This window comes from Anarhichas minor, unplaced genomic scaffold (assembly GCF_050575085.1).
Source record: "Anarhichas minor isolate MPS153535 unplaced genomic scaffold, ASM5057508v1 ptg000007l, whole genome shotgun sequence".
Classification (NCBI taxonomy): domain Eukaryota; kingdom Metazoa; phylum Chordata; class Actinopteri; order Perciformes; family Anarhichadidae; genus Anarhichas; species Anarhichas minor.
In genome coordinates, this window is record NW_027466453.1 from 14,302,574 (window position 1) to 14,330,377 (window position 27,804).

The 27,804-nt window shown below is 43.5% G+C and overlaps 1 protein-coding gene across 1 annotated transcript; it reads left to right on the forward strand.

Moving 5' to 3' along the window:
- Positions 1–9,535: 9,535 nt before the first annotated feature.
- cyth3b (cytohesin 3b) lies at positions 9,536–25,811 on the forward strand. The gene is made up of 13 exons (XM_076080666.1): positions 9,536–9,578; positions 14,255–14,337; positions 14,710–14,774; positions 15,912–15,978; positions 16,100–16,218; positions 16,651–16,731; positions 17,970–18,082; positions 19,201–19,349; positions 19,791–19,902; positions 22,502–22,578; positions 23,256–23,327; positions 23,487–23,641; positions 25,396–25,811. Exons 1-13 carry the CDS (start codon positions 9,536–9,538, stop codon positions 25,466–25,468), a joined length of 1,209 nt encoding a protein of 402 aa, XP_075936781.1. The 3' UTR covers positions 25,469–25,811.
- The last annotated feature ends 1,993 nt before the right edge of the window (positions 25,812–27,804 follow it).

The following is a 27,804-nucleotide window of genomic DNA, read 5'->3' on the forward strand; positions in this document are numbered from 1 at the left end:
TGCCTTTGTAATACTCTCCTTGCTCTAGAAAGGACTGCTGACGACAGTGCTTTTGCACCAATGAGACGTTCAGAGAAAAAACTGTGTATTACGGCAAATAAATAGTCCTCTGTGTGTGGAATTGTGTTCATCAACAATGTATCAATGTAGTTGATAGAGATATTTGCCCTCATTCATATGAATTGGGTGGACAAAAAAACTACATCCTCCAAAATGACCATACACTTGAATTTAACACCTCTTAAATACTATTTAACATAATAACCGTCACATAGGATTTATTGTTCAACTGTTGAGTTAAACTGCATTTGCTTTATTTGTGCACCTAATAATCCGGCAACTGGCTGTAAAACATTTGTGCCAAAGGTGTGCCATGTGGTTAGAAAGAAAAATAATACATTAGAATATTATATACTGGTGGAAGTGACTAAGTACATTCAGTAACTATATTTAGGTACAACTTTGAGGTACTTTCGCTTTACTTGAATATACCATATTTGCTCTACTTTACCTGAGTATTATTACTCTTCAGATTATGATTTTGCAAGCCAAACCTATAAGAAGCTTGTAAAATATGCCAGTATCGAAAATTGGCTGCACATTGACAACACACATATTTTTTTGATGCAGAACGCTGACTTGTAGAGTTTTTTTAGACTATGGTATACTTGAGTAAAGTATCTAAATACTTCCTCCACCACGGAAAGAAGGCTATAATAATCAACCCCAAATACATCAAATCGTCTAATCTATTCCAGTACATGTAAAGTTAAATTGCTATGAATTCTTGAAGGATACAACCAAATGTGACAGCATAGCTAACCATACCATCTCATATAATCAATAAAAAACATTATAGGTCTTTTTGTTGGGTATGATCTCATTATTGCCTGGAGTCACGTGGGCGCTGATCGGTGCTGAATGGTGACGCGCTGCACGGGCTGTGTAGCGGAGCTGAGATGGGATTAAACAACTAGTGTCAATTTAACAAGAATATCACAAAGACTTTCTGTTTATAGTTCCAAAATAAAAGAGGCTGCTTCATAAACCCCCGGTGCGACTCTTACTTTGAAGACATAATTACTACCACTTCCGGCTTTGTTCCAGCGGTGTTGTCGGCCAACTTGACGCCACTCTCCCGATAGTAGCGGAGTGAAGGCGTATGTGGAGGGCTGACGGCAACGCGCTCGACCACTGTGGCGAAAAGACACCTCCGCCGCCGCCGCCGCTTCACACGCACGCCGCTCACTGACCGACGGGCACCGGAGGAGGGACTGCCTCGCGACTGTGAGGCAGTAAATGGCCACAACATTTGCAAAAAAGAAAAGACGCTGCCAGTGAGACAACCTGTGTAGCAAAAAAAAAGAAGCGTCCTGGAAATTAGGGCGCGTGTTTGCTGTGTAGGTTATTAGAGCCTCTTCTCGCGCAAGGGAAGTTTCTGTCACCGATTTTTTGGGGGGAATCTTTGATTTATAGGCTGCAAAACATGGAGGAGGACAACCAAGGTAGGATTTCACTCAGTGCAATTCAGACCGATAAAGTGTAGCTGTTTCAGTCCTAACAGTGAGGAGACGTGTGGCTCTGCAGCCTGCTTATACTAACAATATTAATAACGTTATGGATTCTGACGTTGATCTATATTTTCAGTGATTAGTTAGTTGTTGTTTTTTTTGCCATGGCACATGCAGCCACATTTATCTCGTCTTTTTCCCACATCAGCATTTTCCTGCAGAGACTACTGACATGTTGTGTTGTGGTGGTTTTAAGAGCATGCCTGATGTGCAAGATGTGTGAATGAGGAAAGATTGACCTCATTTCAAGGGGGGATGATAAAGACCCAATATCATTCTTGAATGGACCCGGCATAACGACTGTCAGTGCACCAGTGTGGCATTGCTGCTTGTGGCCAGCAGACTTGTGTTTGTCTAAGGCTTTGTCAGCTGTGGGCTGGTGTCACTCTGGCCCAACAGGTCCTCTCACCGTCAACCAAACACAGTCACGAGACACAGATTAATTTATTGACTCATGACTGAAGAGTTGGCACAGGTGTGTCCCTGCAACAGGAGTCTGCAGACCGCATCCGCTCAGCACAGGGGCGCGTTTAGAAACTTTGGAGGTAGAAATGTGTTCAGCCCTGGTCATTGATGAATATAACTATACATTGACAGTTGCATTATTCATTCAGCGAACAAATAAATTAGTCTAATATGAACTTATATCAGTTAATAGCTGCTATTTGTAACTCCAAATACAGCCACGGACAGATTACAATGCAACAGGCCAATGGACACAGACATGTAAAAGGTCTTTAATAAGCAAACCTCCCAGATTGAATCTTTGCGGTCGTTTAGAGTCTCTTTGCTGGACATTTTTCGTCTCTTTGTGGTGTTTTTTTGTTTCGTTGTGAATGTTTTGCATCTCTTTGTGTCATTTTGTGTCTAATTGTGGTCATCTGATTGACTTTATAACAAGAAATGAGTGAATGTCACCTCATTCAGAGGTTCTGGTGCAGGGGCCACTGGTCAGTAATCCATCCAGGATACTAACAAGCCCCCTGACTCTAGGGGGCTGGGGGTGGAGTTGGGGGGGCTGCTAAGCCTGTAATCATAAACTGAATCCCTCATGTTGTCTCACCTCTGTAAGTCAGTGGTGTTCAGTCCCACATGCTCCCTGCTAGAGCGCTGCCATGCATGGCATGCGGGCATAAAGCTGTCATTGTGCTGTTTGCGGCCACCCTGGCCTCCAGCGGTGGCACACGTCAGCACAGCCCCACAGACAGACATATGGTGCTGTGTGATGCCGACCAGGGGTAGCTGACAGCAGCCGGGAGCATAAACACACACACACACACACACACACACTCGCATATATTCATGGGGGCACGCTGACACACTGACACTCAGACAAATTAAATTTCTCCTTTTCCCTTATGGCACTGTTTGCAGTGAAGATAGATGGATGGATCATGACGTAGAATTATAAGTGTGTGTGTGTGTGTGTGTGTGTGTGTGTGTGTGTGTGTGTGTGTCAGGTCTGTCGGAAGAGGAAGAGAAGGCACAGCTGAGCGGACAGGAAAAGGGAGGTTTGGAACAATTATGTAAGTTTATTTGACCTGCTGATGATGCAGGAAAAAAGGTGTACCCCCTCCCCCCCCTCCGCGACTGCCAGTCCTTCATGCTCACAACACACTCATGTTTACTAATGTGGAAATACAGACAGTGAACTGAATATCTCCGGGTTTGAGACTGATTCAATCCTACAACACTCTTGTGCACCTTCGTAATAAGCTCTGTAGTCCACTTTACTCCTGGACATCTCTGCTGTGTCCTGCTCCATTGTGTGTGTGTGTGTGTGTGTGTGTGTGTGTGTGTGTGTGTGTGTGTGTGTGTGTGTGTGTGTGTGTGTGTGTGTGTGTGTGTGTGTGTGTGTGTGTGTGTGTGTGTGTGTGTGTGTGTGTGTGTGTGTGTGTGTGTGTGTGTGTGTGTGCAGAGCATCTGGCCGGCCTCCAGCCTCTTACAGCCCTCTTGTCTGCTTTCTTGGGGCTCGTGGCATTGGCACTCCAGTGCCAGCCCTGCTTTTAAGAAGGGATTTGTAACACTCTGTCACTTACTCTGGAGGGTCAATGTGTCAGTAAACTACTACAGAACATCCTCAGTCTTTGCCAGTCTACTTATTTATTTATTTATTTTTTGCAAAATGGGCATGTTTCCACCCGCTACCCCCACTCTCTTCTTTCTTTTGCTGAAAGATGCTGCTGCATCATGCAAAATTCATTCTTCTTTCATAGGGAGAGAGGATGAGCTGTGACTGCGCCGCTGGTGCTGCACAGAAGGCCGAGGTTGTTGCAGTCGTAGTCTCTCCTTTCCCCGTCATCGGCTCCGTGCTATTCAGAGTGGCAGCGGCGCTCTGTTTGTCACCGAGAAAGGCTACAACGAGCACAGCGGGACGACCACGTGACACAGGGGGCTCTTGAGCAACCTGTCAGTGTGTATATACACGTGTGTGTGTGTGTGAGAGATGTAGATGAAGACATGCAGCGGTGGCACAGATTTCAAGGAGAGGCTGATAGGGAAGCGGATGCTGCATTCAGATTCTCAAAGTAGGTTAGTGGCGCAAGGCCCAGCTGTGTATACCTCATGCTTCTCTACTTCCACGACTTCACATGTAGAGGCATGTGTGTGTGTGTGTGTGTGTGTGTGTGTGTGTGTCTGTCTGTCTTTATGTGGTGTGCACACAGAGGATTTGTGTGGGCTGCGAGCCCTCTCCATGTGTAGACAAATGGAGGAGATCAAGTGTGGAGGGATATGGATAACAGTTAGTGGATTATAGGTCAGGGGCTCAGGCCGCTCACTGTCACTTCCCTACTAGGGTAAGACACACACACACACACACACATGCCACACACACACACACAGTGTATATAAACAGGATTCAGTCATGACAGAAAAGCTGCCCTGAACGGAAAAGAAGAGCAGAAAAAAAGAGAGATATCCTCTGCTGTGTGTTTTCTATTCCTGACACTGTCAAGTGATTTACAGTCTGGTGAGTGACCAGGATCTTCTTCTCCTCTATCCTCAGTATTTTTAGGCTTTAGTCCTTTGCCCTGACCCTTGAATTGTGAAGTTGTTTTCAGAGATGGGACAGCTTTTGTTGCTGTAAGTGAGGACCGTGAAATACAAAACGAATGGCCTCGATCTATAACCGGGCCTTTCTACAGGGGCGACGACAGCTTCTCGAGGTGTTGTCGCCCGCCCCCCTATTACCGTGAACACACACACTTTCTCTCCTTGTCCCATAACTCATGATGCGTCGATGTCGGTGCTCCCGCAGATGAAGATTGTGTTTGATTGGTAACCTGCCGTGGCTCTGAGTGGGTCATGACCACTAACACACACAGAGAGAGGGCCTGAGGGTGTCTCAGAGGGCAGGTCAGGTTCCTTCACACATGTGTTTAATCTCTTTGTTGACCTCTGTCCTGCTGAATTTCTGTCATGTAGTAAGTGCACGACCACCTTGATAATTTGTTGTCGCCAGAGGAACGTGATCCAAATGCTTTAACAGTAATCTCCTGATATTAAAAACATCAGCAGATCTCCGAAGCTCCCAGGAGACCTGCTGATGTCATACATGCCTGCAAGCTGTCAGGAGGCCATACATGTGCGTAATTACACGGTAGAACAATGTGCTGCCAGCATGTTTCGCTCCCTGGAGTCTAAAAGGAAGGTGAAAACCAGTCTGCTACGTTTTGGTCAGACGAGAACAGTCGATATTCAAATATGTGACACGTAAAACACTTTAAAAGTGTTATGTAATTATAAGTACAAGATTCTTGACCACGTTTTCTGGATATTTTCTCTTTCACATCAGTGTCTTCAAGCGATCAACCTGTATTACTCCTGTTAGCCGTAGGCTATAAGCACAGGGGGATTATGAAAACAATGTAACATGATATTCAAGTAAATAATAAGAAGGGCAAACAGGTTTGGAAATAATAAACTCTCCAGAAAGCCTTGTTTGAAAAATGTATACAGAGCTCTAAAATGTTCCTGAAATAGGTTAATAGAAAAGCACTTAGTCTATGTGCAAGATTATTAACGCGTAACAAAAATGTGTGTCTAATAAACATAATGCTGTTGTTTCCTGATGCCCCGTACGTTGTCTTTCTAGTGCGTTTTTGTATGCATGTGCATGTTTGCAGTAGCCTCCCACCCCCCAAAAATAGGGATCTCCGAAAGCCACAAAGTAATTCAAAAACTGGCTAAAACTAATTCCTGGCAAGAAAGCGTGCAGTAACAAGAACGTTTTTAAATGTTTGCTCATCTTTCACACTAATTATGAATGATTATTTTAATAAAACCAGTATTTCCATCTACTTTTAGAACGTTATCCTTATGAGAGACCCCTTTAGCATAGCACATTGTTCAAACTGTCATTCGATACGTTATTATTATGAAAACATTGATTATAGCTGCTTTAAGGAGGGGCTGACATTGCATAATACCGCTGATTTATGACCCATGCCATATTGATCTCAAGCAAGTTAAAGCAAATTGTAAAATATTTGGGCATTGACTGAGTATCGACGCATTGTGTCATTGATGTTTTCATCAACACATCAGCCGCCGTCTGACTTCCGTTGCTCCTAAAGTAGTGTTGTCATGTCCCCACCCACCCTGAACACTTCCCTGCAACTGCAGTACTTATTTTTTATGAGTATGACTATTTATACCACAAAGCCTTCGCCAACAAGGTCGTCATCCCTGATGTTTTTATCTGGCTTTTATCTACTTATGTGGGAAAAACAAAAGTCTGCTCCTCTGCGGAGATGATGCAAGAATTACAGATGATGTTGACTTCTCGGCTGTGCTCAACTTGTGAGATTTAAGATAAGAGGGGAAAGAAAAAGGCTCCTGAGTGCAGAGGATCTTAATCTGGAAAACCTCTTTACACAGAACCTGGGAAAGAGCGATGGTTTGACCCGAATCGCCCACATATTTTGCGTAATAAAGAAATCCTGGCTCAGGTTTTAACTCCATTATGAACTCTCTCTCACTCCGCCTCCTCATCCGCCTCCTCTCCTTCCTGCTGTGTCTGAATAACAAAAGCAGACGTGGATCCTATTTGGCAGCTGGATTGTCTCCTCATCTTTCCGCCGTCTCTCTCGCTCTCTCTCTCTCTCCGTCTATGGTGTGTCTTTGCTGTACTCTTTCCCACATTTAAGGCCTGAACCCAACATAAACAGCCTGTGCTGCTGCCTCCTCCGTCATGTTTCTTTCTCTGTCTGCAACCTCCGCTCGTCTGCTCGGGGGGCCTCCGTATCAGACTGCCGTCGGGTGAGACACTACAGTTGTTTCCTGAGTGAGTCGCAGGGCTGAGGGGCCCTTGTTGAAGCCCTGCTAAGAGTTTCTTGAGGACTTGTACGGCCGGACGAGAGAATACAACCTCACAACTCAGAATCCATGGGTTTAAAATGAGAGGCTACAACTCAAACTACCAGTGGTGGAAGAAGCACTCTGATCTTACACTGGTACTGCGGTAAAAATGAAATACCACAGTGTAGAAATACTCTGCTACACGTAAAAGTCCTGCATTCAAAATTGTGCCCTTTTTTTTTGCAGAATGGCTCATTTCAGATTAGTTTTGGAACCGCTGGTGTTCAGGCTGTCCTGTGATCAGTTATGCATGCTGGTAGAGGGAGACGTGACATTTAAATAAAATGGAGTTAGTATTACTGTCAACAGATCTGAAATAACAGCTTAGTTAAGCCTGACACATGAAGGTGTAGTGTTGTCTAACAGCTGGTCAATTAAGAAATCTATAAATATAGAGTGTGAGGCTATAAAGAGCATTATGTTCAACAAGATCGAGAGACAAAACAAATGCGCGTTGAGATTAATGTCGAACATATCTTTACGATAGCTGTCAACCAACAGATTGTGTATTGATCAAATGACAGGCGGTCAAAAAACACGTCTCTGCTCTTATAGATAAGAAAAAAGACCGAGCAGGATGCGAGATAAGAAAAGGTCTCCGTGGCTGAAAGACTGATGGGCTGATCGTTTATCAGTTGCAAAACACGCAAAACTGTTTGTGCAAAAATATGCGTTGAGCAAAAGTAATCCACTACTTTGCTGTAGAGGAGAGGACGCGTGAGGTCAGATCAACGATCCTAATGAAGGACTCGCAGTCAAGCTCTTAATTGAGCAAAGATGAAGAACAAAGGATCCTGCTGTCAAAACCACTCAACTAATTTGTCCGAGGATCGTGACAAATAAACCAATCGGAAGCAGTTTTTTTTTTAAATCCAAAGGGAAGAGGAAGCGTTTCTTTCAGAGTGAAATTTGGCAAACGCATGTGCTCGTTCATGAATAAGTGACTGAGACCAGTGGGTTCTGTGAGGAGACTGTCTCACTTCAAGGCATCGTGTTATGGGGTGTTTGAGGCTTTGAAGAATCTGACGGCCGTGTTGTGTTTGATGTAACCTCTGATTTTTCGTTGTAATCTAATTTTCATAAAGGGAATGTTGCGGATGTCTCTTCTGAGACGAGAGCCGACAACAAGCTGCTGCTGCAGAGTTCTCACGTGTGTTTACGAGGCTGAAAGACGCCGCGGCTTTAGTCCTTCTTAAAGAGACATCGTGGGACAAGCCGTCGTCTTTATTTCTGCAGATGATGGTGGAAACTTTTCAACCTTTTTTTTGTTTTTAGCGATGCTAAATGTCGGTCTGTCGAACACATGAAATGTGGTAGAGTTATCCTTTGTGCCCAGAAGATGAAGCTTAGTGGTGGTTCTCTGACTTTTCCTTCAGCGCCACCAGCAGCTCAGCAGTTTTGACACAAATAACGGAAAAAACGAATCCCATTCCCATCAGCCTCAGCTGTAGTTTGTGTTCATGCTGCAATCCATTGTATACATGCCTCACAGAGCAGCTCTTTTATTGATGTTTTCCAGCCATTACTACCTCTCTTAATTACAACAGCGGAGCAGTACATGTCACCTGACCTCGGTGAAAGATGAATAGCTGGTCTGAAAAAAAAAGATAACTGAAATGTGCTGTTGTGGACATTTGATTTATGGACGAAAGAAAGACGTAAATCATAACTTCTTATGTGTGTGTGAAATCAATATTATCATCATGAGGCAAATGGGAAACGTGCCCAAAGTTGTCAGTCTTCCTTAATGTGAAGGAAGAACTTCTTGGAGGATAGTGACTATGATGGACGAGATCTGTGTTCATTTGTTGTTAGAGCAGAAAAAACACTTTTTAGTTTTTAAATCTCTTACTCGTACTCCATGCACATGTCATTTGATGCACTGTATTAGTGGACAATTGAGTCCTAATGGGCACAAGCACGGATGCAAATCATCATGTTTGCAATAATGAGGAATGACGATGAAACCTCAGAACAGTGACTCAGTAAAGTGGACAGTAACCTCAGCACCATGTGGCTGCTAGTCTGCTCGCCTCATAACAGTTGTGGCTGATGCTCTTAAGGTGAGTAGATTGTATTTAAAACGAGTGCACTCTGCTGTTGCACCCTCAGCGCTGCTGATCTGATGTGAAATGCAGGCCAAGACCCCATCATCACCATCGTCATCATCATTGTAATAAATACCCAGAAGCCTTTATGAAGCAAAGATCGGCCTTTTGAGTTGAAGCAGAGGAGTTGAAAAAAATGCAGAGAATTGGATAAAAAGAAGGGATGAGACTAGAGGAGGTGAATAGAGAGCTGGATGGACCAGACTGGTGGGTTGCAGTAGGAGGAATGTCTGCTGTTTCCATACCTCTACTGTCAAAGTGTGTGTGTGTGTTCATGCTGTGTGTGTGTGTGTTCCCGTGTGTCTCCGCATGCTTGAGAGCTGTGAGTAGGAGTAACGCCGAGAGGGGGAAACAATTACCACACACCTACCAGCCACAATCTCACGGGCACACCGGCGCGAAACAAGCTGCTAAAAGCTCTTCCAGCGGTTCAGACACAGTACTGACGCTTCCAGTACTGACCTCCATACGGGCACAGACACCTCGGCTGATGGCATGTCAGTCATCATGGGAACTGGCGAGGGGAAAATGCGATGTGGTATGTATTTTGTTCAGGAGATAAATACATTTTTATCTTGTGAAAGCGGTGGTGTTGAGCTGTCTCATTTTCACCGACTGATGCACTCGCCCCGGCTTTCTTACATCACCCTTAACTCAGCTGGGTTGCACACACACATGCAGCAACCACGCCACATTCTAGTGTTGTGAACTCGTGTAAGTGCTCTCTAATTAGCCTGCGGTGGGGACGGCCCCTGCCCTCCTCGTGTTTACGGCGTTGTCGTTGTTACGGGAAGACCGGCCCAGTGGTCCTAATCCCAGCAGACATCCCCTCCATTGTTGCACATCAAGCCTGGTGATGTGTAAACAATTCACTTTGGCAGGGGTTGGCACTCTCTGCAGGACAATACGGGTTTAGTTGTGTGACGTTTTTAGCCAAGTGGAGCAAAGTTAGTTTGACTGTAGTTGGATTGGTGTAAGGGTTAAAAGACTTCTGGTGGTTTCTCCAAGTTGACTATTCAGCGAACATAACCAACACGGCAGGGGTATCAGTATGCAGAACCAACCTCTCCACTGACCTTGATGCCAAGGATATTGGAAAGGCTCGACTGTCAAAGGCGTTTAGTCGTTCGACTTTGCCATCTGCCAATAAAGGCCCGTCGGTCACGTGAATCCGATTCCCAATCTCTCCGGTACCTCCAGAAGCTTTAGACGGTGAACTGCACCAGGACCGAGGTCTTCCTGTCTGGACTGCGGATTGAACGGGGAAGTAATGTATTATTCAAGACCCCGAGTAGTTTTACAGTTGACAAAGAACACCGTTGAGCTGAAACGTAGCTTCTGTTATCGGTGGATAGAATAATTTGCATGTGATTGCATGTTTTCCTTTATTTATGACCCCTGTGACCGTCTAGAGCAGCAGTTACAGTTTTAATGGAGTTAAGTCATGAGATGGCGCTGATACACCAACTGAAACCTGAACTGACAATGACCTGAATACTTAAAGACACACAAAGAGGGATTTGATCAAGTTTCCCTACTTCATGAACATTTTAAATTTTGCGATTTTGGTTCCTGCAACATATATTGCAATATTAAGTAAGTTGTGGACATTTTAGATTTAAATGCATCAATCTATTGTAATGTGAGAGCAAAATTAAGTGGCTAGATCTATGAAGAACTTTGTGTTTAAATAATTTAATTCCAAACAATTTGCTTGTATAGATATGAATGGTGAATTCACACCCAGAAAGCTTGATGAACAAAACTGGGATCGTCCGCACGTTGACCCGTTGAGTTGACTTTTTCTACTACCTGTAACTATTCTTTTAAAAAGAAGAGAGTCAATAATTTGCATTTTCTTCCCTCATGCTGTGACCAACTACAATCCGATCTCATGCTGCACATTAAAAGGAGTTGTGTACCTTGATGAACCGTTTGAAGGTTTGCTGCTTTGTCACCTGCAGCTTTATATCTGGCAGCTCTTCCTTCATGTTCTATTACTCTCTGCAATATTTGAAACGGATCCCCTGAGATGAATCTTTAAATATGACTTACGCATCAGCGCGACTACACATCATGGCTCCGCCACTAACTAATGAAAACTACTGAGGCTGTCACCATCATTACATAGCCCGTGTCCTACTCAATTACATTCTGCTCACTTGGACGATAAACTCTCTAAATAGCATACGGTCGTTAAATGCTACCATGTCCGCGCTGCGGCACATTGACCCCGGCTGAACTTAGCTCGCGACCCGTTTCCCCTAACTCCCTGAGAAGGTGTTGACCCGGCTGGTTACGGTTGACCAAGACAAGCGAGCTAAAAGGGAATGTTACATTGAACAGAGGAAGTTTCAAACCCAATGACCTTTCCTTTCAAGAAATCTGGACCAGAAAACCTGAGCACAGTGGCAGTTACTCATTGGTGCATGCTTTAAGAGTGATGAGGGGGGTAAAAGGCTAAGCATGCAAGTTTGAACTATTATGATTATGTATTGATTGTTGCTGGAACAGCAGACCCCTGAGTCATAATATGAAAAGGGCTGAGTGGTAATCTATGTGGCCGTGCCGGGGGTTAAGCATGAAGGGTTTGTATATAACTTGATATGGATTTCTTTTTTAACGGGGAGCGCTGCTCTCTATGAGAATCCACTCGCAAAAAACACACGCTCATTTCTAGACTTTCATGCATAATTCACGAGATGTCCGGTCTCAGCTGTACAGCGGTAGATGTCCTCACAATGATATCAGAATACTCTGCACACACGGTGGAGGGGGGGGGGGGGGGGATTGTTGCCCAAAACAGATTCGGTCTCCTCAAACAATCTGTCCCGTTCTCCGGTCCAGACGAGCTCTTTCAGCCAGAGTAGGAGGGATGGCGGAGTTGTTTTTGCGCATTACAGACGTAGGTTGCCTGCAGGGTCTCTTTGCTCCACAATTACTGCTTTATGAGGCTGTTTAACTGAAGCGAAGGAGGCAGAGAGTGTGACGATGTCTGGTACCTGTTCGTACATCTCTCTTTCTTTCCTGTTTGGCGTTGAGAGCATCCTTTTGTGTCTTCGTTTCCTTTATACACAGACTTTTGCAACTTTTCACTTCTTCTTTTTTTTTTTATCCCCTTCAGCCTCAAAGACCCTTCACTTGGGCCCCTTACAAACTCATGTTGCATGGACAAGGAGAAACCAATGGGAATTCATTCTTGTGAAGTGTTAAGTCTTTTATTTAAGGTATTTAAAATAAATAAAGGAAAGAAGAAAAACATAAAGGGAAAACAAAACCCTTTGCAGGCATCCAATTCATCCACCCACGCAGTCCCAACAACCTCTCTCCCACTTCTGCTGCCATTTACAATCTACGCTTTTATCACGTTAGACTTTTCTCCATTGCAGTCAAGCCAGTAAAATAACCTTTTTTTTTAGTATCTTGACAAATTAAATGTGAGTCATCAATCAACTGCACAATGCTTGGTAGACATGGTATTTATACCCCATTAGTATCTGTTTAAAATAAGCTCTGTTTCTCTCTCCTCAGCCTGCCTCGTTCTGTTTCATCGTGCAGACGTTGGTAGATAAGGTGTGAGCATCGTGTGTGAAAGAGGAATGATCACACAGCCATCTGGATCCCTGCTCTCTTGGCTGCTCGTTTGTGATAACATGCGCTCCAAGCCCTCCGAACGTAACAACCTAATAGTCCGCGCTGCCTCTGTCACTTTGTTTTACAGAGCAAGACTGAGGAGAGGGGAGGATTTAAGGAGTGTGAAAGAGAGCGAGAGATGCAGCAGATAGATAAAGAGGAGAGGAAATAACTTTACTTTTCTTTTTCCATTATTTACAGTCCGAGGGGAAACAACTAGGGGTAAAACGTCTGAATTGCAAAGCTGCTTAGCGGTATGATTCAGTTTGGGGATTTGAATCTGCTCTCACCCCCACTTCAAGCGCTGGGGTGGAGGCGGGCACAGAGGGAGAGATAGAGGGGGGGTGGGGGGTGTGTGTGTGTGGGAGAAACGGCGTCGGAGAAGCACAATCTGGTGGAGCTCCATGTGAAAGTGACCTACTTCCTGTCAGCTCGCTCTCAAATGGATTGCTGTTTTCTGATGTGTTGCAGGAGAGAGGGGGAGGTCCTCCGAGGGGGCGGAGGGGGAGGGTTGCCGTGGCGTGGCTAAATGAAAGATAAGGCGGTGGCTCCTGGGGACCTACAGTGGAGAATGAAATAAATGTCATGTGTGTGAGGTGTAAAATCCGTATGCATGGCGTTTATGTTGTGTACTCACCTGTGTATACTGTGTTTGTGTGCTCATGCAGTAAGACATGCATGTTGCATGAAGCCTCTCTCTGCAGTGTTCATTACCCCAAATGAGGGCCCGACGACAGTCGGCTATCAGAAAAGCCAATATTTGAGAGGGCGGGCCTCGCCAGATGCCGTGTGTGTGTGTGTGTGTGTGTGTGTGTGTGTGTGTGTGTGTGTGTGTGTGTGTGTGTGTGTGTGTGTGTGTGTGTGTGTGTGTGTGTGTGTGTGTGTGTGTGTGTGTGTGTGTGTGTGTGTGTGTGTGTGTGTGTGTGTGTGTGTCAAACACAGGATGTAATTTATGGAAGTGGGGAAGTTTCTGTGGTTTTAATATGGTTTGGAAGAAAATTCTCATACAAACTGTATATAGACATGTACACAAATACATATATTCATGTCCTTGAAGCAGCTACAATCAATATAATATCAATAGACAGTTCTTAACTATTCACAAAACAATGTGATGATCGATAAGTGGAAACATTAGTTTCTGTTATTACTCCAAACTGTCCCACGTTTGAACTGTTTGTTAGAGGAGTTCAACAATACATTATATTGCTTTCTTTTTTTTACTGGTGTGTTTGCTGATTTGCTGAGCAGATAATAAACTTTGCATGGGACAAAATATACTCTGAGCAAAGATCTAAATTGTAAATCATGAGGGGGAAATGAAGGAATGTACTGAGTTCACCTTTTACAAACAGATGTCTGAGTGTTTGAGCTCCTGTCTGTTCGTGTATTCATTGAAGTCATGAGTAATGTCTTTGGTATGGATCCATTGAACACTGCCAGGTTTAATAATCCCGGTGACTCTGACTGGCTGGTGGGAAGGTGAATTAAATTAATCCATCCTCATAACCCTGTCCCTCCCTCCCTGCCTCTCTCGCTCACACACGCTCTTTCATTTCCCCTTCTCTCTGTATTTTCCAGTACCTGAGGACCTGTCTTTGGAGGAAAGAGATGAGCTGTCCAATATACGGCGCAGGAAAAAGGAGCTTCTGGATGATATCGAAGTGAGTATTGAAGCAAGAATTATGTTTTTTTTATTTGCTCCAGCAGCAGAAAGTTCCCGTAAGTGGGGATGGGCAATATGATCCTATTGTAAAATCAGTTATTGAAGTGTTTTACGTGTCTGAAGGCTCGTCTGATGTGATGCTGATCAAAGTTACATATTCATATTAAACATTACTTTATGTGATTTTGTCCAAATATCAAAAGTATCGAGCGTTTCCTGACGCCTCCAATCTGTCCACCGTCAAATAAAGGCAGAAATGCCCTCTTACAATGATCCTGTTAAGGTCGTGTGATATTGATTTTAACCATATCACCCATTTCTAACAATAAGGAAACTTTTAAGAGTCGTTTTGCTGTTTTCTTCTCTGCAGCGGCTGAAGTTTGAGATCGCAGAGGTAATGACTGAGATTGAGCAGCTAACCTGTGTGGGGGAGAGGTGAGTGAAATGATTTAAGGGCTGCAACTAATGAATGTTTTGACTGTTGATTAATCCGTCCATTGTTTTCTTGATTAATCGATTCGTGGTTTTGTCTGTAACATGTCAGAAAACTGCCGATCACAGTTTCCCAGAGCCCAAGAACCTTGTGTCCAAGAAATTCTCCAACAACCAAATATGTTAAATATAATATATCAAATCAGGTAAAGCAGAGAATATTAACATTTAGGAAGCTGGTACCAGCAAATGTTTTTCCATTTTTGCTTCAAAAGTTCGACTAATCAACCAATCGTTGCAGCTCTAAATTGCTTAGTCTGTCACCACTTCACATTGCCAATTGTGAAGTCCTCAAATCATCATTTTGTCCAACTAGTAACCCCCCCCCCCCTCCCCTCAAAATATTAGCCCACCTCGTATTTGATGAGCTGGAACCAACATGTTTGGCATGTTAGCTCGACTTAAATGATTAATCAATTATCAGAACTGTTGTGGATTTATTTTCTCTTAGTTGACTTATTGATTCATTGACTAATCGTTACAGGACTCATTCTTTCTTTTTGCCAAATCTGCTCTTCAAAGCCATTGAGCCATGTTGTCGCTTCCGCTGTGAGCCTCACATCTGTCGTGTGTGTGCGTGTGTGTGTGTTAATCCCCTTTGTTTGAGGAGTGCAGCGGGACAGTCCCTTGACTAAACATTAGCCAAACAGTCTGCATTCAGAGGCTTTCATTTGATTGGTAGATGAGGTGGAGTGAGAGTCTGTGTCTCAGGTGCAGCTGGCAAAGGGGCTCGGGCTATTTTGGGCACACAGGAAGTGTAGGGAACATGCACAGACACACAAAGGTTGAGATTTCCCTGTGGTGCGCGTGCAAAATGTGTTTTTGGAGAAGAGTGACATCCAAATGGCTGCAGGATGGATTAATCTGTTCATGAACAAGTGCAGGTGATGAGTCACATGCAGCCACGTTTAGCCTATTTCATGTTCTCTGAGGTTAGATCCACTCAGTCTTCAGGTGACAGAGAAGTAAATATAGAAACTGGACGAACTTATCCCAAACTGACGAACTGAACGCAGCTGCATGGGGACAACACCACAGTCTTAACTGTCACATGATGTTTTTGTGTGTTTTTTAATTCAGCAAAACCACGCAAAGAAACAAACAGATCGCCATGGGGAGGAAGAAGTTCAACATGGACCCTAAAAAGGTCAGGCCTTGCCCTAAACTGACTATATGTGAGAATCAATAACAATGTCCCATCAAGTCTGTTAAAACAGACCAAAAGAGGTAACTGAAGTGTAAGTGTGCACTCTTTTTTTTCAAAACAGGGGATCCAGTTTCTTCTGGAGAACGATCTTCTCCAGCACACCCCAGAGGACATCTCACAGTTCCTCTACAAAGGCGAAGGGCTCAACAAAACAGTCATAGGGGACTACTTAGGGGAACGGTGAGCTCTCCAGTTTTCCCTCTGTTTTTCCTCCACCTTTCTTTTTCCTGTCCCCATCTCTCCGTCAGATCTGCACTGCATGTGCTGAGACGATGGCATAAAGCCCCAGGAAATTGGTGGTCTGGATTTATGGAGCAGAGCAGCGACGGGAGACGGTGCCAGTAAAATAACTCAGCGGACATGTGGTTCTTATCGAAGGGAAATCAATGGGGATAGGAGCGTCATAACAACAGGGGTTTCATGCTGCCTGCATGCACTGTGGCTTTCTCTTTGAAAAGCATCGGTGCTATGACATGAAAGCATTTACTTTTCACCGTGACCCCACAAGACGAATGTATTAACGTATTAACAGTCTGGCGTCTGTTTTTTTTTTCTGTTTGAATGGAATTGAACAGTTAAACATGTGTGACATGTGACCTTCCTCTCCTCCAGGGATGACTTTAACATCAAGGTCCTTCAGGCGTTTGTGGAGCTTCATGAGTTTGCAGACCTCAACCTCGTACAAGCCTTGAGGTGAGTGAAGGACCAAGCAGAGCACTGCGGTAAAGAAAAGCAAGGATCAGTGTTGGTGTGGGTGTCTTCCTGCAGGTGAAATATGATCCAAGTCGTGTTTGAGTGATACATTCATCAGTTTGAAGACAAATTGCAAATTGCATCGTAGTTTTTAATACTATGAAGATTCTATATATACCGGGAATGTATGCTAGCAAGCATGTGTTTTATTGAATTGGCTGATTGGATATCTCCTATCATTTGACAGATGAGGCTTTGTTACAGCAAACGTTTAGCCAGGTTCAACTTCTTTGCAGATGACGCTGTATTTTCTTTTGCTGAAGGCCTCTGCATTGGCAACCCCACTGCATCACCACATTGGTCTCATTAAAAATGAATGGGATGATGGCGCTTTTCTCACACCGTTTGGTCGTCACAGGGGATTATGCTGCATTCACGGAAATATTCTCATGTTGGCAATGTAGTTGTTAAAGCCTCTGAACACCCACTCAGGTGTTTTCAGTTATTCTGGCTGATCGTCTACCAATAAGAATGATCGAGGTGTAATTCGTCCCGCCCTAACATGCTCAACAGCTAACAGGAGACTCAGGAAAGATGTCACTCAATTAGTCTATTCACGCCCACACAGTCCTGTGAAGATGTCTCATCAGACAGATTAACTGAAAACACCTGTGTGGGTGTAGAAAGGCTTCAACACTATATCGATTCACTTAAATTACCTCGAGTGATGGCTGATGTGAGACATCCATGTTTGTTTTTTTCTTCTGTATTATTAAGCGCACGGGATATTTTCAACTTTTCCGAAAAGTTTTCCAATTTAATATCAATATCAATTAATTTTGGGTTTTACATTCATGACAGACTTTGGCTGATTTAGACGTCCATGTTTGTTTAGTTTTTAAGGCACTTCTGTATCATTTATCGTCAGTTCCTCCACTAATCATGACTTTGATGTTGATGTGAATGCTATTACGATAACTCTGATTTGAAGTGAACGTGGCAGTACGTGTTCTGAGGACAGCGTCTTGTTTAGGAGTCAGTAAAGAGAGTTTTTGTTTAGGTTTTAGCCAAATCATTTAGTCTTAATTCATGATCTTTTAGACTCTCCCTTTCTTAATGTTAGTAATGTAGTTGGGTTTGTAATTTACAGTGAATATCCTCAAACTGTAATAGACATTGCCATCAATATTTCATGATCTGTCATTACATTTTCTCTCTCTCTGTTCCTGCTGTTGTAGGCAGTTTCTGTGGAGCTTCAGACTTCCTGGCGAAGCCCAGAAGATTGATCGTATGATGGAGGCGTTCGCCTCCAGGTACTGCCAATGCAATCCTGGAGTCTTCCAGTCCACAGGTACCACACACACACACACACACACACACACACACACACGAACACCCACACACTGCAGCAGACATGTGAGTCAGACTCAACTAGACAGTCCAGGGCAGATAATATGGGCCAGCCAGACCACCTCAGCCTCTGATCAATGTTTCTGACTGTCTGTCTTCCCCTAGTAGACATATGGACCTGCTCGGGCTGCATAAATCTTTGAAATGTGACCACAAGCCTGGACATGTTTTCTAAAACACTGGAAAATATGAGCACTTTCCGACTACATAGATATCTGCTTTCAGAGAATCATAAATGGACCAACAGTCTGTTTACTCATCCGTTTTCAACTTCCTCACTGATCTCAGTGTGATCGCTATTTGTGTCTCCAGCAGTGATGATTAATTAAATCGATCACGGGTCAATAGTGGTCATGAGCGCCATCTCGGGGCCCCTCGCACTACGTCTGCTCCTCCTGTGTGAACCGAGCGAGTGTCGAGGAGGACGCAGGTGACGGCTCGGGTCATGAATATTGATGCGGTGCAGTGGTGACACACCCAGACTTAGTTATTGGTCATCTCTCAGGACCGGTGCGCTGAGGGTCATAAATTACAGTGCGGGGCACGTTGACTGGGGCGGTTAGTGTGTGGATGGATGAGGTGGAGGTTAGCAGGAGTTATGATGTGGACTCACAGGAGCGGTGGGGTTTGTATGTGGCGTTGGATGGCTCCACGAGTCTGTGTGTCCCAGAATATGGTGCTCTTTGTTGATTAAACTCCCCTTTTTATTAGACAGACATATATTTTTGTGATGAGAAAATCTATTGATGGATTTCTGTCTTATTTATCACGAATCATTTGTGCTGTCGTCTCAATGCCATTATTATAACTCCACTGTAAAGCTCACTGATACACCTTTTGGTTTCACGTTTCAATGAAAATATTTTCTCAATATAGTCGTTATGATATGAGATCACTAATTTAGGATAGACTGAGTAACAAAAGATCAAACGTTTTAATAATTTTCACACTAATCCATGAACTCCAAGCAAGAAAACGTGTGCTAACACACACAGAGTCGTGGGCGTGTGCTGTATCTTATGTCTCCCAGTGACACGCTTTGTATAATTACCTCCACAGACACCTGCTATGTCCTATCGTTTGCCATCATTATGCTGAACACAAGCCTGCACAATCCCAACGTCAGAGACAAGCCCCCCGTTGAGCGCTTCATCTCCATGAACAGAGGGATCAATGAGGGAGGAGACCTCCCGGAGGAGCTACTCAGGGTGAGAGCTTTGGCTTTATTAGTTCGTTAGGTATGACAAATGTATCCAGTGTGGTTGTGCGCAGGAAAAGAAAACCTATGTTGCAAAGCAGAGAGTCACGCTTCACTAATTGAGATGTTGCAGCTCAGCAGAATTAGATCTTCTCTCCAGACACTAGTTCATCTAGTAGTTCATCTACCCACATAGTGTGTAGGCTGACGTCTTTACCGCAGCACCCGTGGCTTCTTTTAAGTAGAAAAAGACACTTTGTTAAAGCTCCCGGAGTCAAAGAGGAATGAATCATTGTCGCTCACCTTCCGACTCTAAAATACAATCTGTCAATGTCTTCTTTAACGCACCGTTAATCTGAGAGCTGGGTTGAATGTTTTGAGACAGAAGGTGACTGGAAGTGTTTCGGTTTTCATAATGTTCCTCTCTTTTTGTTTTTCTGTCTCCGTCCAGAATCTATACGACAGCATCAAGAGCGAACCCTTCAAGATCCCGGAGGACGATGGGAATGACCTGACGCACACGTTCTTCAACCCAGACAGAGAGGGCTGGCTGCTTAAATTAGGTTAGTGCAAGACATCCCGGATGACTTTATTTGGTTTATTACCCTCACGACAAGTGTGGCCTTATTCTCACTGCCGAGTGAGAACACGAGGTGAAGTTAATATCACTCGTGCTCTCTCACTTGATGGTGATGTATCACATTTTAGACACAATGAACTGGAACAGATCATCACACTTTTGTGTAATATTCATAAATTGACCTGAATTAACATTAATGTGTTAGAACAACGCTGTTAAACTAAAGTCCAGATGCGTAAAACTCACTTTAGTTCTGAACTCGCGTAAAGCCAGATGTGGTTTGGTGTTTTACTGGAACTGTAACCCGATCACCACCCATCATTAAAACATGTTCACATACGTTTTATTTCCTCTTCCATGTATCACGCGAGGCTAGAAAAAGCAGGTATACGTGTCGTCTGAAGTATGCTTAAAGTGTGCACATTCTCACGGCACGATCGGTTCTTCTAGAAAACATTTTACAGTGTGTGAAAAATAGTGAAGGCATGTTTTTATGTGCATTGTCTTCGTCTTAATGTAGTTTAGGGAGGAACACACGCTGTAATTATCTCTTCTGTTTGAGTTTTGTCTTTGTGTGCCAGGGATTGGATGTGGTTGTATGCTTTCTCAATGAGGTAATAGTTTTTGGTCTTGTTTCTACAACATTCCTTCACCATTCTTTTCCTGTTTGTTTACACGTGTTTTTGATTTGGACCTCGCTCCATCGCTCCGCAGCTCACAACACATTACTGACATTAACATTAAGTCCTTTTTTTCAACACTTTCAATCGTTGTAAGAGGTTGATTTATTATTGAACATAAAATGTGTAATAGCTTGGATACTGCTTGTCAAAGGTTAAAGGGCAAACGCACTGCAGGTGATCAGTTTTATTACTATGTTCACACACACACACACACACACACACACACCTGGCTCTGACCTGCACATTCCTCTCACTCTGTGTAACGTCTCTTTAGTCTCATCAAACTAGTGACTGCGAATGTAAATAGCCCCATTGTGGCTCACAGACCTAACATGATTACATTCTAGTGTGGTTCCTCCCTGGAGCCATTCCCCGCGCCAGTTCTCGCTGTAATATTTGTAATTTAACTCTCTAAAAATAAACCCCGGAGGATGTGAAGGAATAAATGCCTTTTTTTTTTAGCAAAATCTCTCTTTGCTGAGCGGAAATTTGGCCGTGCTAATTCAATAGCCAGAGTCTATTGAAATGTAAAGAAACCCGGAGCTTTTATAATTGCGTGCGGCCCATATAGGCTCATGTGAAAACAGGAAGGAAACGCTGCAGTGGAAAGTGACCGTAAGGGATGTTAGTATTGAGAGGAACTAATCGGGAATGTTAGGTCAAAGCACACTCGCAGGGAAATGATCAGAAAGTTCTTGTGCTCTCCATGTCTTCCTGACTTGGGATCCATGTTTTGTGATTGTGTGTGTGTGTGTGTGTGTGTGTGTGTGTAAGCTCAGGTTTGCATTTAAATGTCTTTCTCATAGCCTGCATGCATGCAACGCGCATGTGTCTCCCACCAGGAGAGCTTCCTCAGTATCAGCAAGTGGTGATTTCCTCCAACACTGCAGTCACTGCCAGAGGCTGGATTCTGCCTTCAAACTAACGTGCTGGATGTCTGCGTTCGCTCTCTTTCTCTCTTTGCTTCTTTTGGATGTAGTTTGTTAAGTTAACACGTAAGGTGGTGAGTTTGCTCTGGGCGTTGGTGTGTGTGTGTGTGTGTGTGTGTGTGTGTGTGCATTTCTACATGTGTGTTCCTTCAGGGTTGGTTTAGGTGCCACGTCAGGTTCATATCAACTGCTGTTTGCTCCCCTCTCTTGAGAGCCAATGTGGTTTTATCCTGTGGCCTTTTTAAAAAATGAATAAGCAAAGTCAGCAATAATTCATTAGTTGCGTAAGTCATCATTTGTCAAAGCTGGACGTGAGGAGAGATAGTGGTGGTGATGGTACTCACATACTACTCATTGTTCTTCAAACTGGCTTTCAGAAAGTGAGTTTTCTCGTTATTGCATTTGAACATCTGCCCACAGCAGCATTACCTTGAAACACTGCGCTTGAAACATGGAGAGAAATATTTATTTTTGAAAAGCCTGAAAACAAAAGAAGCATACAAACATTTAGTATAGTTTCAGTGCAGGGTTGAACATATACACATATATATATACACATACATTGATGTAAAACCACTTTAGATCAGACAAACTATCTGACCTTTCAATGTTATTAAGTATGAATGTGTCTAATTTCCACATGACATGATCATGTGATTTATAGAAGCCTTTTTTTACACAGGAAATTTAATTACAGCAATGAACTAATGCACAAACATGTAGAAACAATTTAAGATGCATCGTTTGGTCTTTTTTCCCTGATTCATAGCCTGAAGGTCTGAGGTAGCAGCAAATATCCACACAATATAATTTCATGTTTACACAGTTGTACAGAATAAGAAAACGGAGTGGATGTTGGTCGGCTTCATTAATGAGTGTCACATCCCCGCTCTTTGACCCAATGGGAGACAGCCAGTCTGTCACTTTGGCCTTTGCGTGACTTCCTGTCTCCTCTTCCTCTTCCTGTCAGGGGGCCGAGTGAAAACCTGGAAGAGAAGGTGGTTCATCCTGACTGACAACTGCCTCTACTACTTTGAATACACAACAGTGAGTGTCACACTAAGATGATGTTTTGCTCAGCAACCTGCCTCTTTGCAAGCACATCTGCTGGTTTCTGTGTGTGTCCACAGATGAAAATACGCTTCATTAATACGGGCTGGTATCAAATCCAGGTCGGTGGAAGATTCAGAATTTAAGGCCATAACAAATTCTCTTTATGACTGCTTTTGTCCACTGCGTGTGTGTGTGTGTGACTGTCCGTGTCGCTCTCTGTATGAATAAGTTTAAATGTGCGTCGGTTGAAGATCTTTATCATTGCCTCTGTGTCCCTGCTAGCTGCTGCATCAGCACTGTTCTCTCTCTAGCCTGTTATTATCCTTCAGGACACCCTCATTATGTCCCGTCCTCTGGTCTGACTCCTCCACACATACACATTATCTGCTCCGTTAAAGAGCCGGGAGGAGGGGTTGATTTCCACGCTAGCAAAACGTATCACAGAGGATTTATCCTCTTTACCCGACCTCACACCTCTACGTTCCTCTTTCTTTCTGTCGGTGTCTTCTTTTTATATACGAGTCTTAAATGCACCGCTCTCTTCCTCCTGCCTCTTTGCTACTTTTCTGATTTATATAGTTTGTTTGTTTGCTTGCATCTTGCTTTGCTACCAATCTCTCTTAGTATTTACTCAGTTGTTTTTCCTCCCTCCTCTCATGTTTCTCCTTCAGGACAAGGAGCCTCGTGGGATCATCCCGCTGGAGAATCTCAGCATCAGGGAGGTGGAGGAGCCAAGGAAACCTGTGAGTGTTGCCTCATTAGAGATCTCACCCTCAGATCATACGTCAAGTATCTTATCTCCTCCGTTACCGTGTTTGTTGTATGTGTACATTGTAAGTACATTTCTTGGTCAGGTAGCAGCACATCATTGATGCCCTGCTCTCTCTCTCTCCGCTCCCCAGAACTGTTTTGAGCTGTATAACCCCAATCACAAGGGCCAGGTGATCAAAGCCTGCAAGACGGAGGCGGATGGGCGTGTTGTTGAGGGAAACCATGTGGTGTACAGGATATCAGCTCCCACGCCAGAAGAGAAAGAGGAGTGGATTAAATCTATCAAGTAAGACTCCTCCTGAGAGGGTTTATTTACCATGGTGTGTTAATAAGTGAGCTTTAGAGCTTTTGAGCTGGTGTGCAGATTTAGTTCCAGTCTATATGCTAAGCTAAGCTAACCTGCTGTCGGGTATTTACCGTACAGACAGCAGGGTATCAATCTTTTCATCTCTGTCTCTGTATAAAAGCAAAAACTATATTTTTTTCCTTTAATAAAGATCCTAGCTTAAATGAAAGTTATTAAATATATTAGCTACGGACATAAACCTGTGGAAAATGTAGATTTGGACAAAGTCTGGCTCATGGAGTATAAGAAAAATGCTGACGTAGAAAAGACCCGGGAAATATACTGATGTGAGTTTTAGATATACCTATATCTATATTGATTATGTCATTACAATATTTGATTTAGATAGTAAAACAGACAGCAAACGTGTGGTTTCTGTCTGTCAGACACCAAACATACTGTTGCTTTCAGTAATAATAACCTTGCTGCCTGTCGGTGACCTAAATGTTGCTCTCTAATCACCTGCGTAGAAGATGGTGCAATGTCTAAGAGAGTTTGCTCAGCAGAACACTTGTATACTGTAATATAGTGCAATCGCCCTCCCTCCCTCTCTCCATACCCTCAAAGAGTATTCGCTGGGGAAATGATGGGGGATTAGTCACTGCTTAGAGCAGCCCAGGGGTGAGCCAGCAAACCCAGTAAACCTATGCAGGAGAGGCAGCTCCAAACTGGGTTGACGTACTGGCAGCCACGGAGGCTAACAAGCTTGTGCTTCACCAGAGGGGCCCGAGAGGACTCTGGGTCTGGGGAGATAAAAGGAGCTTTATGGAAATGGTGATTTCCCTCCTCGTCTAAAGTCGAGATGATCACAGAGGCAACGCTGTATCTGCTTCTCTCGAGTCACAAACACACAGACCCAGATGATGGCGGAGCAACTGGGTCAGTGGAGTAAGTGGGCTCATAAATAAATGTTAGTAAAAGAGAGAGAATGTATTTTAATTTTCTTTAAGTATTCATATCAGGTTTTACATATTGTTAAGGACAGAAATGGAGGAACTGTTATTTTGCATTAGTCACACAGCAGCCTTGCTTGGATGTGCTCACTACAGTAGAGCTTTTGTTTCATGGAATTGGGTTGTGCAAAGATGACAATGAGCAGTATGAAAGAGCAGGACAGTCATCACATACGGATTCATTCTTCAGCGCGTGGCGTTGCAAAGTGAATCGGAGATATCCGCAGTGGGGGGTTGAGCCTCTTCTTGCTTTGTTGCATGTGCTAACGGGATTTAGCAGCCGTGAAACTGGGCTCCTCAGTAGAGCCTGAATGGCTTCCTGATTCACTCGCTGTCATTGTGCGCTGCCTTTCCATCGCTCTAAAGAAGGCGAGGGGAGCGAGAGAGAGCGCAGAAGAGTCACTAATCTTGAGCACGTTTGTTCGCCCTCCTTCAGACCTTTAAACCTGCAGGATAGCGAGAGGGGAAGTGGGTGATTGTTTTACTACGAGTTCTGGAGGAGGTTCCAGCAAAAACCCAAATACCAAAAAAAAAACTTGGGAGAAGGAGGGTTCCTCTTCAGAAACCATGGAAACCAAACTAGGTCACTGCACAAACTTTTTTTTTTTTTTTTTTGATCTAGTTAAGGCAGGGGTTTGTATAAATGTGCCTACATTTCCATATCAAAGATGCTGGAGACCCTCCTCTCATGTGGCCTTGTTATTTATTTCATCACTGTGCTTTGATTGGCTTCCTCTCCAGGGCCAGCATTAGCAGAGACCCCTTCTACGACATGCTGGCCACCAGGAAGAGACGCATCGCCAACAAGAAGTGAAGAGGGAGAGTCTTCTCAACCCTCCAGCTCCTCCATCTCTCTCTCCTTCCGTTCATGAACACATAAACTACACACTCTAGGGCAGCTGCTTCGCCACAGAAAAGGCTGTCAAACCCCCCCGAAAAGACTTTGAACCCAAATACAAACCTCAGTTTCTCTCCTGGACTGTCCACAAGTCATGTGCACTTGCCGTGGAGACATCAGAGGGGACCGATCTGTGGACTCTTACATGGAGCAGCACACAAACGAGCAACCAGGCCGATTGTTTCTCCTCCATCTCATACGCACCCCCTACCTCTCCCTCTCATGGTCATTACACGTTTCTACGTCTCCCTAAAGCACAACTGCCATGTTTCAGGTGCACATGCATGCATGTGGGTTATTATAGACCAATATGTTTGTGTGTGCGTGTGTGTATGCAGTGGTGTGCATGCTATTAATGCACACAGTATCTACATTATGGGTGCATAAGTGATACAAGCGCTCCCTCCACTGTGCTTTATGAAGAAGTGCTAATTCAAAGTCAGAGTTCAGATGTCTGGTTCGGCCAGACAGGGAGTAGAATGTGAGGATGGAGGGCGGGAAGAGGAGACAAATGGACATATTTGGGAGTTGGTGAGTAGATCAGTGCAGCATAAGCTCACCTGGACCGTGTCGTCATCTCACTCTGGTGCTGAATTCTTCTCTCCGGGTGCCGTGGCTGAAGCCCTGCTCAGAGTAACCTCAGAAAACAGTGCTGGCTTACATTTAGGTTCCTAACAACGCGTTACAGTCTTGAGTCAGCTGGGCTGATTTCACTCATTTGTGTGGAGCAGAGAATTTTGAAAATGTGCATACTTTTTTATTTTAGTTGCATAGAAAAGGAGCTTTTGCCGAGGCTTGAGATGTTACTTCCTTATTGGACTTTAAGTCGTGATCCTTAAGATGTCAGTACCGGTTGATTTGGTGACACAGCCGTGATTTAAAGATGGCAAGTGTGCTGTAATACTACAATAAACCTTTAGAAGCCACTTTGCAACAGAAGAGCAATTAAGGTGTCAGTTTACAGTGCAGCCAAACAACTCGCATTGTTACAATGAAGAAGACAATAATTGTAACTGTAATCTGATTGCCTTTCGTCTGCAGCTAAACTATTCACTGTGGCTGCTCCTTCTTGTTCCATTGCTCCTTTGTAAAAAATTCAACAGTATGGCTAATATATATGGCTAATACCCACAGGATAAAATTCAACACAGTAATGCTGGAAACATGCATGCATGTTTTCCCTGTGAACTTTTAGTTAATGTAGATACAGCAGCGGAATGGCGGACCCCGCCATTATTAATAAAAAGTCATATTTAGAGAGGTATTTCCCGAATGTGGGTACATAAATTGGCTATTAAAGATTGAATGCTGACCAGAAATAGAGTCAGAATCTCAGGATCTTAAGGATTTCAACTTTAAAAAGTCTTCTGGGTAGGTTTTATCTATGGCTGTGCAATGGCCCATCGGGGTACCAGTCCAATTAAGCTTTGTTTTTCCTCTCGTCTATGGCCTATGTCAGTGAAGGTCCATGTATTGTTGTGATCCTGTTTGCATTTGGTTCGTAATCCTAAAGAATCCTTGCTTGCTTTTGTGTTTTTCTTTAAAAAAAAAAAAAAAAAAAGCATATAAATAATAACCAACTATAATTTTTGTATTTATTTTCATTTGTGAAAAGGTTTAATACTACCTGTAAATGTTAAACAACGTATGCTTAAGTTATGTATGTGTGTGTGTGTGTGTGTGTGTGTGTGTGTATATATAATGTATAGGTTTTTTCTGGTCTCTTTGTTGTCGTATGCACACTCTGTGTAACATGTTTGAGCCTACCGGCAGACTTTTGCATCAGCTGAAGTTTGGGGTCTTCTTTACAAAAAGCCTTAAACATAATCATAAGAAAACATGATGAGGATGATGATGAGGAGGAGGATATTGGTCGATAACTGGGACGATGCTGTTTAAAAAGCCATGACTGACGAGTGAGAAAGACGGTTGTATTTATGATGATGATAAAGATTATAGTGAAAATGATGTTTGATGTTAATGGTGATGATTATAGCGACGTAATGATGATGATGATGATGATGATACTATCAATGATGATGATGTCAAAGACTATAAACACCAGTAGTTTTCTATGTGATTGTAAAATAAAATGAAAGCCTTGTGGTCAGGGCAGAATATTATCTTCTACCGCCCTGTGTGGGCTTATAGTTACATAAACTTTTATATTCTCTGTAAAAGCTATCGGTCACGTTGTACATTACGTGTATCTATATAAAATATACATAAAGCTGACGACAGATGTATGGTGT

Coding starts and splice junctions, on each gene's coding strand:
- cyth3b (XM_076080666.1), top strand. CDS start 9,536: ATGTCAGTCATCATGGGAACTGGCGAGGGGAAAATGCGATGTG. Junction 14,775..15,911: donor CTAACCTGTGTGGGGGAGAG/GTGAGTGAAATG, acceptor TTTTTAATTCAG/CAAAACCACGCAAAGAAACA. Junction 16,219..16,650: donor GGGGACTACTTAGGGGAACG/GTGAGCTCTCCA, acceptor CCTCTCCTCCAG/GGATGACTTTAACATCAAGG.